At 40.2% G+C, this 12500-nt stretch overlaps 2 protein-coding genes across 8 annotated transcripts in view; one reads left to right on the forward strand and one right to left on the reverse strand.

Moving 5' to 3' along the window:
* Nucleotides 1-1661, forward strand: part of LOC125046041 (1-phosphatidylinositol 3-phosphate 5-kinase-like) — a 33386-nt gene extending 31725 nt beyond the window's left edge. For all 7 annotated transcript variants that reach the window (XM_047643641.1, XM_047643639.1, XM_047643644.1 and 4 more), the window contains 3 exons: nt 349-506; nt 847-1048; nt 1148-1661. In XM_047643641.1, the coding sequence (XP_047499597.1) occupies nt 349-506; nt 847-1048; nt 1148-1344 (557 nt within the window). In that variant the 3' untranslated portion in view covers nt 1345-1661. The remainder of the gene's footprint in view (nt 1-348; nt 507-846; nt 1049-1147) is intronic.
* A 4289-nt stretch (nt 1662-5950) lies between these two features.
* Nucleotides 5951-12500, reverse strand: part of LOC125045825 (zinc finger protein 628-like) — a 16671-nt gene continuing 10121 nt past the window's right edge. The window contains exons 2-3 of the mRNA XM_047643328.1: nt 10575-12212; nt 5951-10363 (exon numbers count right to left, since the gene is read on the reverse strand). Of these exons, the coding sequence (XP_047499284.1) occupies nt 9406-10363; nt 10575-12196 (2580 nt within the window). The 5' untranslated portion in view covers nt 12197-12212 and the 3' untranslated portion in view covers nt 5951-9405. The remainder of the gene's footprint in view (nt 10364-10574; nt 12213-12500) is intronic.

The raw sequence follows: 12500 nt of genomic DNA on the forward strand, positions 1-12500 counted from the left end.
TTAATTTCTATTACGTGAATGAGATTCACTGTCACATTTTTCTGAAATTTAGATTTGCAGAAACTATGAAAACTGATGCAAGCTTAATAATCAATTATGTGCAATAGCTGAGAAAAACTAATACTAGCCAATAGCTTGATGATTACTATAGAATATTTAAGTCTAAGGACTTTCTGTTGGCTTTGTGAATGCAGAAAGTAGGAAGAAGCATACATGTAAGAGGCTAAGAAAGAAGTAAAAGGATTAATTTTAATCTAGGTGAGTAAAGAAATCATTGATTTGTTTTTTCCTTTCTTTTCTTTTTTAGAGGGGATTGTAAGTTGGTATTAATTATGCATTTTACAACAGGTGTTTATCGCATTGGATACAAGAACACCACTACCAACAAAGCTCAGAGAATGGACGTGTTAGTGATGGAGAATTTGTTCTATCAGCGTAACATAACTCACAAGTTCGACTTGAAGGGATCTATCCGAAACAGGCTTGTGAACACTTCTGGTAAAGAGGTAAGGTGTAAGGAGAGAAAGTTTATGTATAATGGAATGTCAAAAACATTTTTTTTTATTCACATCAGTGTTTCTGTGACTAGAATTTTTGGTGTGATTTTTAAAATACTAGGTTTTGAAATTTCAGTTTGAAAGCTCTGTTAAAGGCTAGCATGAGCTTACTTAGCTTAGAATATGCTTTTAAGTCTTGTTAGTTTACAGTTTTCTGTCACTGTTAACAGTAGGACTAAAAGGATGAATAAAAGTATATGATAGTAATAAAAACTTATCATTCTGCACCGTTTAATGATACACCTTCTTTACCCAAATTTCCAACTTACTTCTTGATTGTCTGTGACAGGAGTCAGAACTGGTTTTGCTTGATGAGAATTTACTCCGGATGGCCTGTTCATCGCCGCTGCATGTGCGTCCTCACAGCAAAACTGTTTTAAGCAGAGCCATTGCAGCAGACACTGTTTTCCTCTCTCAGCAGCTTATCATGGACTACTCTCTTCTTGTTGGTATTGATAGCACTGCGAACCAGCTCGTTGTCGGCATTATCGGTTAGTGTATTGTCAAGTATTTCATTTTATGCATTTTATTTTCTTCATGAATTAATATCCAAATGTTTGTAATACTTATGTTGTGATTTTTGTGGACAGATTATATCCGGACATTCACATGGGACAAGAAGCTCGAGACCATCATCAAGGGCAGTGTCCTAGCAGGTGGTGCTGGCAAGCTCCCGACTGTTGTGTCGCCAGAGGTGTACCGAACACGCTTCTGCCATGCCATGGACCGATACTTCCTACTCACCCCAGACAGGTGGACGGGACTGGGACTTGGGATAGATCCCTGATCATGTATTCCAATGTATGTCTGATAGTATGTGTGGGTGTTACGTAATGGTTCTCCTTCAGTAAATATGCTAAGAGTGTCTTGATGCTCTAACTTTACATCTCATTTGAAGGTACCCTATATGATCCCTATGTGTGCTATTCTCTCTACTTATTTTGGGGCATCCTTATTATAGTAGAAGAGAAATAAATATATGATTAAATGATATTATCAGTATCTCTGTGAATACATTAAGCAAAGCTTTTTTTTGCATAACATTTGCTGATTTAGAATTTATCCTGCATTAGAGAATGTATGAAAATATATTTTATCAGATTATGTCATTAAATTATTAGAAAAAAATAATGATACCTTTAACATTGCTCTTAAGATTGTAGAGTGCAGTTTGGTGCCTTGTTTTATTATATCTTATAATACCTGATGTTGCATTTAATCATTTTTGTTATCATTCATAGATTAAAAGTTCTTCCAGGAATTAGTGAGCTTCTAAGGGCAGAATGCACAAAAGGAACTGTAATTTTAGGATGATGTAGAAATTATTATTTAGAATAATGGTAGCAAGTAATGATATGAAAAAAAAAGTATTTATATATATTTGATTTAAAAAAAGAAAGGTAAATGAGGTGTAACAGAAATCTTTATTTTGGCATCCTGTGAACAAATTTTACACATTGGATTATTTATGTCTAATTATGCATTTGTATTTTAGAAATGTATTAAAAAAAAATTTTTTTTGCTATTTTGTTCTCTGTTGCTTGTTGCAGATACCTTTTAAATGCCCATCATGAAGTTGCTAAGGCATTTCTATGGTATCTGATGATTTCTGTGGTAAGTGATGAGAACAGAATACCACACTTATTTATAGCCATAGATGGCTTCAAGGTTCTGACACGATTTGGATAACATTTTTCTTTTCTTTTGTCCAAGAGAAACGGTGCATCTTCTTGGGCTGGAAATAACCATGTAGTTCAAGTTTTTTTTTTTTTCTTTTTTTTCCTAAGGGTAGTAGCATGTATGTACATATGTATGTATGCCATTTGCTTTCAGAATAGATCTTCACAAACGTAAATAAAGGAACACACCATATTAAGAAGCCTGGTGTATATATAGTGTGATAATAATGATCATGTGTTTCTTGATTGTCTCTTTATTTACAAAGTGAATCATTGGTAATTTTCAGGGTAAGTTGTTACTGATTATTTTTTTTAAATATGTCAGATCTGGTATGTGAAATTTTGCAAATAACTCCATATGCTTTATGAAATAGAATATGATAGGGATCTTAAAACTTGTCAGCCATTATTACTTCTTACAGATTATTTTTTTTGTTTCTATATCAGTAATTATATAGATATCCCTATATTTTATATAATTTAGAGCATGATTGGCTATCCAGTTGAGGATAATTTTTTTTTTTATTATGTGGGATTATATGGCAGAAAATGATGCAGTTAGTAATGAATACTTGCCGGGAATATGACCTAAATAAAATGAAAAAGACAACAACACACTTTCCTGCCAAATATTGAAGTCCCTTTTATATTTTGGCTGGTATTAGTTTCATGCAAAAGTTGTGGTGATACACTCATTTGGCAATAATAGAGTTTGACTGCAAAGGAATGTGTTGTGTAGGTGTTTTCACTCTTTTTCTTTCTTTATAAAAGATTGAATGCTTCTTGGTGAATGGTGTTAAGTGTGCTGATTTTGTAAAAGCAACTGGGCTAGTTTTTGCCTGATCATTCTTTCTCATACTTTACAAATTTAGCATTAAGGTTCTAAATAATCTATGAATGCATTGGATGAAGAGATGGTAATATACCATTTTTTTGTAAATCATGGTTTGGAAAAATTACTATTTTTGTTGAGGTTTTATACAAGGCTAATGTTTGTTTTTTAAGGTTAATTATAGATTATTTTTTAGTTTTAGGTTATGTAGTGAGAAAGTATAATGATTATAACCATGAACTTCAATTGGTGAGGTTGAAGAACCACTTGATATAATTTTTCAGAATATTTTTAACAGGGATATTAAATAGATCACACATGGAGAGCTCCTTAACACTCTTGGGTTAAAAACTGTTTGTCCACTAAGTGGCACTTTTGAAGTAGAGCTTGTCTTTAAGTTATTTAGAACATATGAGTGGTTCAGTAAATCATGCACATATAAAAATTTTATATATATATATATATATATATATATATATAAAGGGTAGTTTAGTGAATATTTTACAAGGATACTGCGCAACCTCCCATCCATTGCTTAGAAGATTATGTTAGATGATTGGCTGAAGTCGGTTAACCCAGTGCCGATGGGCATGAAGTATACGTACGTGCCATGCCCACTGTGAGTTACTTGTTTGATTTTTTTTACACATAGATGGCTACACTTGTACTTAGTCACCAATGAGCCAGTTAAAAGTACTGACTGTCTCGCCCATTTACCATTTCTTTGATTTACAAAAATATTTTATGTTATGTTATTTTGCTGTTACTACTGTTTATAACATTATAGTAACTATAATGTTTGTGATAAAAATAACACCATCGATATTCATATCACTAGTAAAAAATATGTTTTTCCAGCCAATTCAAATCAGGTAAGGTCACAAGTTCTACTAATTGACTCCTTTGTGGTTAAGCACTAGCAGAGCCATTTATGTGCAGAGACATTTCACAATATTAAAAAAAATGAGCACAGCATTTTCCCCATTTTTTATTCATTTTCCCCAGCAGAATTGGGTTAATATGTTGTTGCCAGCCCAACACTAAAGGGCCATCATTGTGTCTTCCCTGGTTTATTATCCCTTCTGTATATTTCTGTGTTTATTGATATCTGTATATATTTGCTGCAGTGAATGGCTAAGTTATTGTTATATTTGCGGTGCCCTCCTGAATAATTTTTTCTGGTGCCGGTGATTTAGAAATTTCAGGAATGCATCAGTGTATCCTAATTTATTTCCCAAAGGGTGTACATTATCCATTTTCTATTAATTTGTTATTAGGAGTTTAAAGTTATATATACACATTTTTGTAAAGAAAGAAAGCATTTCAGATTTGTATTTATTCATCACTAAGTGAAATGTGTGAAGTACATGCGTATAATATTAGGGTGATATATTAGAAAAAAATTATTGGCAGAGATTGTAACATACTTGATTTTGTAAAAGTGGATGATATTGTTTATGAAGATATTCTCCAGTTTAATGTTATGCTTGTGTTTAATATTTGGAAGGCACTACGTCCTTGTAAGTCTGTAATGATTCAGATGAATTTTACTAGCCCAAACCACTTCTGTTTTATTATGATTTGTTATGGTATTTTTTTTATTAATTCATTTAATTATCAGGCCCCTTGAAAGAAAGGGAAAGAGAGATTTTTTTTTTTATATAAACAAGATAAGAGGCAGGTGTACAGATTCATCTATTTCAAATATAAATTCAGTCACAGGAATGATGCCCAAAGCTGTTAGAATTCTATTAGTCTTTTTAATATATATGATTTTTGTATTGATACATTATGTATCTTTGAGTACACTGGCATTGATATTTTTTTGTCTTTTTTAGTTAAATTTTGTCTGTGTTATGTGTAGAAACTGTTTAATTGTGGTCAACAGAACCGTAGCATCTTTTCATGTATTTTCATATCTTATGAAAATCTGGACAACATTTCAGATCTGACTAAATTATTTACAATAGACAGCCTCTCACCCAGTTCATTATTTATATAACTTCGTTCCTCTTTGTCCTTGTACCTTGCAAAAGTTACGTGGACTTTTTACCTCATAGCCTCAGCTTCTTATGTTTCACACAGAATTTTTCATGACTGATAATGTAGTTAATATGATTTTTTTCCCAGCTCTTTCTTTTCTATCAGTTTTCCTTTCTGTTTTGTTGTTGTTGTTTTTGTTATTTTCTTGTTCATTTTCTTTTCTATCTGTTTTTCCTCTTTTTTTTCTCCTGCCTTTCGTCTTCTTCTTGTTCACTTCCTTTTCTACCTGTTTTCCTTTCTCTTTTTCTTTCATCATTTTAATTTTTTTCTTTCTTTACTACCTGTTTTCCCCTTTTTTCTTTGCTCTCTTTCTTTTCTACCTGTTTTACTTTCTCTTTTTCTCGTGTCCTCTTTTTCTTGTTCTTTTTTTTCCTACCAGTTTTCCTTTCTCTCTCTCTCTCTCTCTCTCTTGTCTTTTTTCTTGCTCTCTTTCCTTTCTAACAGCTTTCTTTTGTTTTCTTGTTCTTTCTTTTTTAGCTGTTTTCTCATATTTTTTTCTTGTTTTTTATATTACATCATATCCGTTTCTCAAGCGTGAACGTTTAGCGTGAAGAAAATATCATGAAAGTATATTTATCTCCGTCATGGGCTTGCATGTAAAATTATGAATACCAGTTGGTTGAGCTTCAAATTTCCCAATATAGTATTCTTTCCTATGTTCAGTACTGTGATAGACAAGACCAAAGTATGAGTGTAACAGTTACTTAGTAGTCATTGTACGTCTTGATGGAAGACTAGTAATAAACATCTTTAGCTTTTTTGTGTTTATTTTTGGCCCCAACGTTGGTCTGTTGGTTGAGGAAGACATGTTTGGGTTTTTGAGGAAAATGAGAAAAGTGTTTGTATCATAATTTCCTTTATTGGTATGAAAATTACGTAATAATAAGAGGTAATTCAAGGCATTAAGGGAATGGTTGGTGTAAACATTGTTAAGACAGAAACAGGTTACTAGGAAATGCACTTTTAAACTTCATCTAGTTTAACTTAAATATTAAATTTATTGTTTGTTTTCTCCAACAATTACAATTCTTTTGCACGAAAGAATATTAATTTCATTTTTGACTCCATTAATTTTTTTTTTCTAACTTTTTTTTTCTGTCAGTTTTAAAAAGCTCTTAAGAAGTTGTGTTGTTCTACCAGATGAAGCTTCTTTTTTTAACATGAAAAAATGTAAAATTCCGCAGAACCTGAGGAACTCACAAGGAATTCTGGTCAGCCATACCCTGGTACTGGTGAAGAGAACCACCCAGGTAAGTCGAGAATATTCTGAACACATGAAATTCCTAGTTGCATCTCTCTCTGAGAACAAGGATTAGGATCACTTGGTCACACTACTCCTCGCTTAATTAGTTCTGTATTGGCTATAAATAATGGAAGGGGGATCATGACATTATAATACAGGATTACTTATAATAAGAGACAACTTATTTCAGAACAGGATTATGATTGAGACTTTCGATGTTGCATCCTGTGTGTAAGTGAGCATAAGTTGTGTAAGTTACCTTAATATCTCACTACCTATGGCATAGTCACATAAGGGGCAATGCTTCATACAGAGATCAGTGTTTTCTAGCTGTTAATGTCTCGTCCCAGAGAAGCCTGGCAGAGAGTAGTTTATGTTGGGATTTTACTATGATGAAACTAGCAGGTACTTTACATATGTTGATTAGCTACTGTGAACTAAATCTAGGTCTCAATAATGCAGATCATGACTTTGTTGAGTTGAAGTGATTGCCCTCTGGTGAATTGCCTCTTTTTCTCACTACATAGGCTACAAGGTGACTCCAGGTACCATTCTCCATCACTGAGATGTACATTGCAATGTAAAGACTTGCAAGGGGTCCACACCCATTGCAACACAGAGGAGGATGCCTTCCTGTGCAACATTAGCTTAATTATTACTTTTATTCCCAGCAACTGTAAAGTACATCCTATGGGAATCTAGACAGAAAAAAAGGGGTAAGAAATAGTGGTGGCATCATCCTCTGTCAAACGTCACATTGCTTAGGTAATCAAAAAAGTCATTCACAACTACCATCCTGAGCTGTGTTGAGAGAGAAGGATTATTCCACAAAACATTATGTACAAGGCTGATAACAAAATGGCTTTATAGGCACGATACCTGTTGGTTTGAGCACATATTTGTTTCTCACTGAGTGATCTGAAACCCGATATGCTGTTCTGACTAATATTTTGATTTAGGATTTCATCAGATATAAGGGTAGGACTACATTTAAATTTATGTCAAAGAATATGAAATGGCATCCAAATGTTTTGTATCCATAATGGGCCCATGCAGATTTAGTAACATGTTCAATGAGATTAATTATTGTAATGGTCAATTTTGCTTGCTTTAGCACCAGAAATATTAGGTCAATCAGATATATGGTTTCTGGGCATATATACCACATGTTAATGGTTTTATATATACTTTTTATTACTTTGGCAACAGTTTGACTAGAAGGCCAAGTCTACAACTGTTTTTTTTTTTTTTCATCAAAATTAACTAATGTGAATCACAAATTTCTTGGCCAATGGCTCCAAGAAATGGATTAGCATGAATCTTAAGTACTTAGAGTAGACAAAGGCCGTGTACAAGCTTGACCATAACTATATTCAGCGCGTGACTGACAATGACCAAAGGGGACAGCATGGGAGCCTCTCCTTGTCACCTGAAATGATCATTGCCTTACCTAATCATAGCATTTTTTTAGGCCCAAAGACAGCGGGTCTGACCAGAGTGAGACCAGACTGTATAACCTGGCCTAGACCATGTTAAAACTGGGTACACACAGTAGCCTAAAACTAGCACAGAGGTTAGGCCAGGGAGAGCCAGGGAGATCCAGCCCAACCAAAAGCTAGGTCTGACCCATGAGAAAGGTTACATAGAGCAGACTTAAAAAAAGAACTACAGCCCAAAACCTGACCATAGATGGGCCTGACCCACGTTCAACAGTGAAATCAGTAGACATTCCATTTATAACAATAATCACAGAAAAATCTATTTAGGTTGCAACATAACAACAAAGCACAACAGAGTCACAGTCCTAGAATAAATCAACAAAATCTTTGGTTTGACATGAACTTCCAAACATGACTCATTAGTTTGAAGTCCATTGATTAATTAAAAGGGTGTCCCATGTGTCTCCCTCCCAAGCTCCTTTTGTGAGGGTCCCGTGCATGCAGTTGTGTTTATAATTACTTTCAAAACTTAATAAGAAATAGAAAACAAGAAAGGAAAATTAGTTTTACCCCATTCTGACACCATCAAAATACTATCTAAATTGAGCCTTGTTTAATTCGTGTCTGGAAAATCGAGCTTAATCTGATTATATAAATAGGAAACAACTATTCTTAAGTTCTAGGTATCATAAAATTCTCCTCTGCTACTCGTTAAGTGTATTTAGACTATGGAAAGCTATGTTAATAACTGCAGGGGCCTCAGAGCTTCCACGGGAGACGCTTTCTTGACACCTGGGAGTTTCACATATACTTCTCACAACCCACATTAACAACCACTAAATACATCCCATACACTCAGCTCAGGTTATAAATCCTCTTCTTTAAAAAAAATCATATCTCACAACCAAGGCAACTTTATTACTGCCTCACAACCAAAGCTTATAAATAATACCTGGTGAGATGCTCATGTATCATTTCTGAAACGTTTTAGTCAGATCACATACTGTACAAAAAAAAAAAAAAATCTTAGCAAGTCTAACACTTTAGTTGAAAGTGAATAAATTACACAAAGTGGACTTGGCTCATTTTCCTTTTTTGTTTCATTCCAGAGCCTTAAAAACGCAGCCTAACACTGTCTGCATTGGCGTCCTGCTAACATTATCTTTAGAGAAATAAAAACACTTGCAAGAAAATTGTACTCAAAAACTCCAAACCACTGTTTCAGGGGCATGCTTAATGGAAATGTTTATTGGGATAAGATCATGGAATTGTAAATGGAAGGATAATAGGTATGATTAAAGACAACCATTTGTTTTGGTAAGGAATTACAAGGGACTTATATCTACTTGAGTCGCTGCATCAGTTCTGAACATTAGCAGATCAGATAATTTAGATCTCTGTGGCCTACAAAAGGCAAGACACAAGTTATTCATACAACAGCAGACTCGGGTTTCTCTGCGCAATCATCAGCAGATAATGAGCAGTTTAATTTATACATAATATTAAAAGCCTATATCATAGGCAGACAAATCATGTCGGCAAATCTGTGCTGACACCATTAAATACACGTTGTTGGTTACCCGTTGCGATGAGATATTGGTGATTTGTCCCACTAATGGTCTGCTTTGGGAGCGAGAGCAGGCTGGTCCCTGTTCAGGCGAGCGCGGCGGCCCCCTGCACGGCGTCCGTGGCTCCACTGCATGTGCATCTGCAGCCTCGTGCGCGACGTGAAGACGGGACGGTGGGGACACCTGTAGCACTGGCGCCCCTGGAACCCTGGACGGCTTGCCGTTGCCTTGCGTCGGACCTTGGTGCTTCCACGCCTGCGTGTTGCTGTTCCTGACGATGCTCCGCCGGACCCCGACTCGGCTACGGTGGTAATCACCTTCTTCGGACAACTTTGCTTCCTCGAACGCTTGTTGAAGCGCTCACTGTCTGCGTCCTGGATGTCGGAGTCTGGAGACGGAGACTCGCGCTGCGGCACGCAGACTGGCGCGACCGGAGCCACGGCAGCCAGAGCCGAGGGGGCGGTGGGGAAAGCGTCATTGGCGGTGCGCTTTCGGCTGAGGCCAGTGACGATGGCGTCGAGGGGGCTCTCCAGTGAAGTGGGCCGGACATGCACTTTCTTCCAGAGTTGTGGTCCATACACGGCAGTGAAGACATGCACGCAGGCGGCGCACACCTCACTGTGATGGGTCAGCCAGTGGTCCCGGGAGAGTTCGTCGTGAGTCAGCTGATAGCCACAGTGCGGGCAGCAGGAGGCGCCGGACCCGCCGTGATCGGTCCGCATGTGTTCCGCGAGGGCGCCGCTGCTGCCGAACGTCTGGTTGCATCCATCGACGGGGCACACCAACGGGGTGGACACGGGCGACATGGCGGGGCTGTCCTCATTCCGTACCGACAGGTCATGGGCCGCGTCCTGCTCATCTCCCGAAGGCGGAGGAACAACCGAGGAGGAGCGGGAGAGGCGCGGGTGGCTGAGGTGCTGGTGAGTCTCGAGGGCGGGGCGGGTGTCGAAGGTGAGGCCGCATGAGGAGCAGATGTACCGGCGGGAGTATGGGTTGTTGTGGCTGCGAAACGGAAAACGAACTCAATATACAAATCAGATATATATATATATATATATATATATATATATATATATATATATATATATATATATATATATATTTTTTTTTTTTTTTTTTTTTTTTTTTTTTTTTTTTTTTTTTCTCAAGAACACATAGAGATGAGCCTATCAGATATTTATGCAAATGTGTAAAGAAATATTCAGCTACTTACTGTTCTTCCCTGGTATGTTCCAGCAGACGCTCTTGTGTTTCAGCGAGGAAGTTGCATTTGTTGCAGATGCGCTTGTTGTGGACCTTCCACACGTGGGTGGACAGACGCTCGGCTCTGGCGGCCTTGTAGTCGCACATGACACAGGCAAAGGGCTTGATGTGGGTGTTCATGTGGCGCTTCAGACACCAGTTGTCGCTCCCGGACCAGTGGCAGTAGGGGCACGTGTAGGCACGGTCGCCACGCCGCCTTCCTCGGCCGAGCTCGGGGCTCTCGGCGCCAGCCAGCATGCTTAGGCCGACGCCCATGTTGATGACGGCGCCCGGAGAGGCTGGGCTGCAATCCCCCGGGGTAGAAGGGGCACTGAGAGGTGCCATGTCTGCCACGGCTACGGCAGGGGTGGCAACCGGCGGGGACGGCACAGGAGGTGCCACGACGGGTGTCGGTGGTACTGGCGTCACTGCCCGAGGGGGCGTCACTTCCAGGGGAATGGGCGGGGGCAAGGGGGAGGGCGGCGAGCGGGTATTTCCGCGCCCGCTGCCCGGCTGCTTTCGGATCTTAGCGATGTCATAATCCGTCTCAGGATGCATCCGGACGAAGTGTTTCTTGACGTGATCTGCCCGGTTGAATTGCTTGAAGCAGAGGTAGCAGTGGAAGGGCTTGTCGTCCTTGTGTATGTTTTCGTGCCGCGTGTACAGGTCACGGCGATCGGTCGCGTAGGGGCAGTGCGGACAGTAGAACCGCTTGTCCGCCAGAGTATTGCTCGAGTCGATCCTGTTCTCCACCTTGTTGCGGAGCTCCTGCATGAGTCTCGTCACCTCCATCAGCGTCGAGTTCTCCTTCCACATGTTAGTGTCCGCGAACTGCTCGTTATGTTGCCTCGTGAGATGCATTTTCACGCAGCGGGACCACGCCGACGTGTAGGGGCACCTGGGGCACGTGAACACCCTCAGATTGGCATGAGCTCCAAGCCAGTGCTCGGCCACGCGGGAGAGGAACCCCACGCACTCGCAGTCGACGCACATGAACAGCTTCTGGGCCGGGTTGTAGGCCACGATGCGGGAGTCCGTCCACGACAGGCGGGTATCGTTCTCGATCCAGATGTCCTCCACGACCTTGGGCTTGATGTCGTCCAGCGTGGCCCTGCGATACGACGAGTAAAGGGACTTGAGCCCCTGAGTCCTGAGGTCCAGAGCTGCCTCGCCGTCCTCGTCTTTCACCTTCTTGGTCTCCGTGGAAAGGCCCGTCTGCCACGCCAGCTTGAGGCCGCCGCTGCCGGGGGAGGTGGCGGCCGACTTGAGGTCGCTCTTGCTGTCGCTCGAGTTGATCTTGGCGGTCAGGGACAGGGCGTGGGGGGCGGTGAGCGCCAGGGGCAGGTGAGAGGCAGGGCTCAGGGCCGCTAGCGAGGCTGCCAGGGACGCCGGGTCATACGGATACATCTTGGCCGCTACTTGCTGCAGCATCTGTGTATACGCTGCGAGGTCAAAAGTCAGTCCCGGGGACACGCCTGCCATCGCCGAGCCCTTCGCCCCGGCCGCCGTCATGGCTCCCCCCAGGGCGAGAAGACTCGAGCCCACGCCCGCCGTGGCCGCCGTCGTCTGGTTCATGACGTCGCTTGTCCTCATCCTAGCTCTGCCGCATCTGAAGGCCAAGGAGACGAGAATGAGCACAAAGAAATAACTGACGGAGGTAAAAGCAAACGATAAGGAGAATAAGTTAATACTAAATAAATCAAAAATTAAATACAATAAAAAGCACATCTCCACGGTGCAAAAGCAAGCAGTGTTAATTAAGGAATGACCACATAACACAACGCTTCCGTGTGAGAGACGAAACAGTAGTGCAGGTGGTGCGAAGTGATGGGGGGGGGGGGGGGAGGGAAGGAGGAGGAAGGAGGGAAAGGGGGAGGGGGATAGGGTGGTGGGAGAG

Source organism: Penaeus chinensis, chromosome 38, assembly GCF_019202785.1.
Source record: "Penaeus chinensis breed Huanghai No. 1 chromosome 38, ASM1920278v2, whole genome shotgun sequence".
NCBI lineage: Eukaryota > Metazoa > Arthropoda > Malacostraca > Decapoda > Penaeidae > Penaeus > Penaeus chinensis.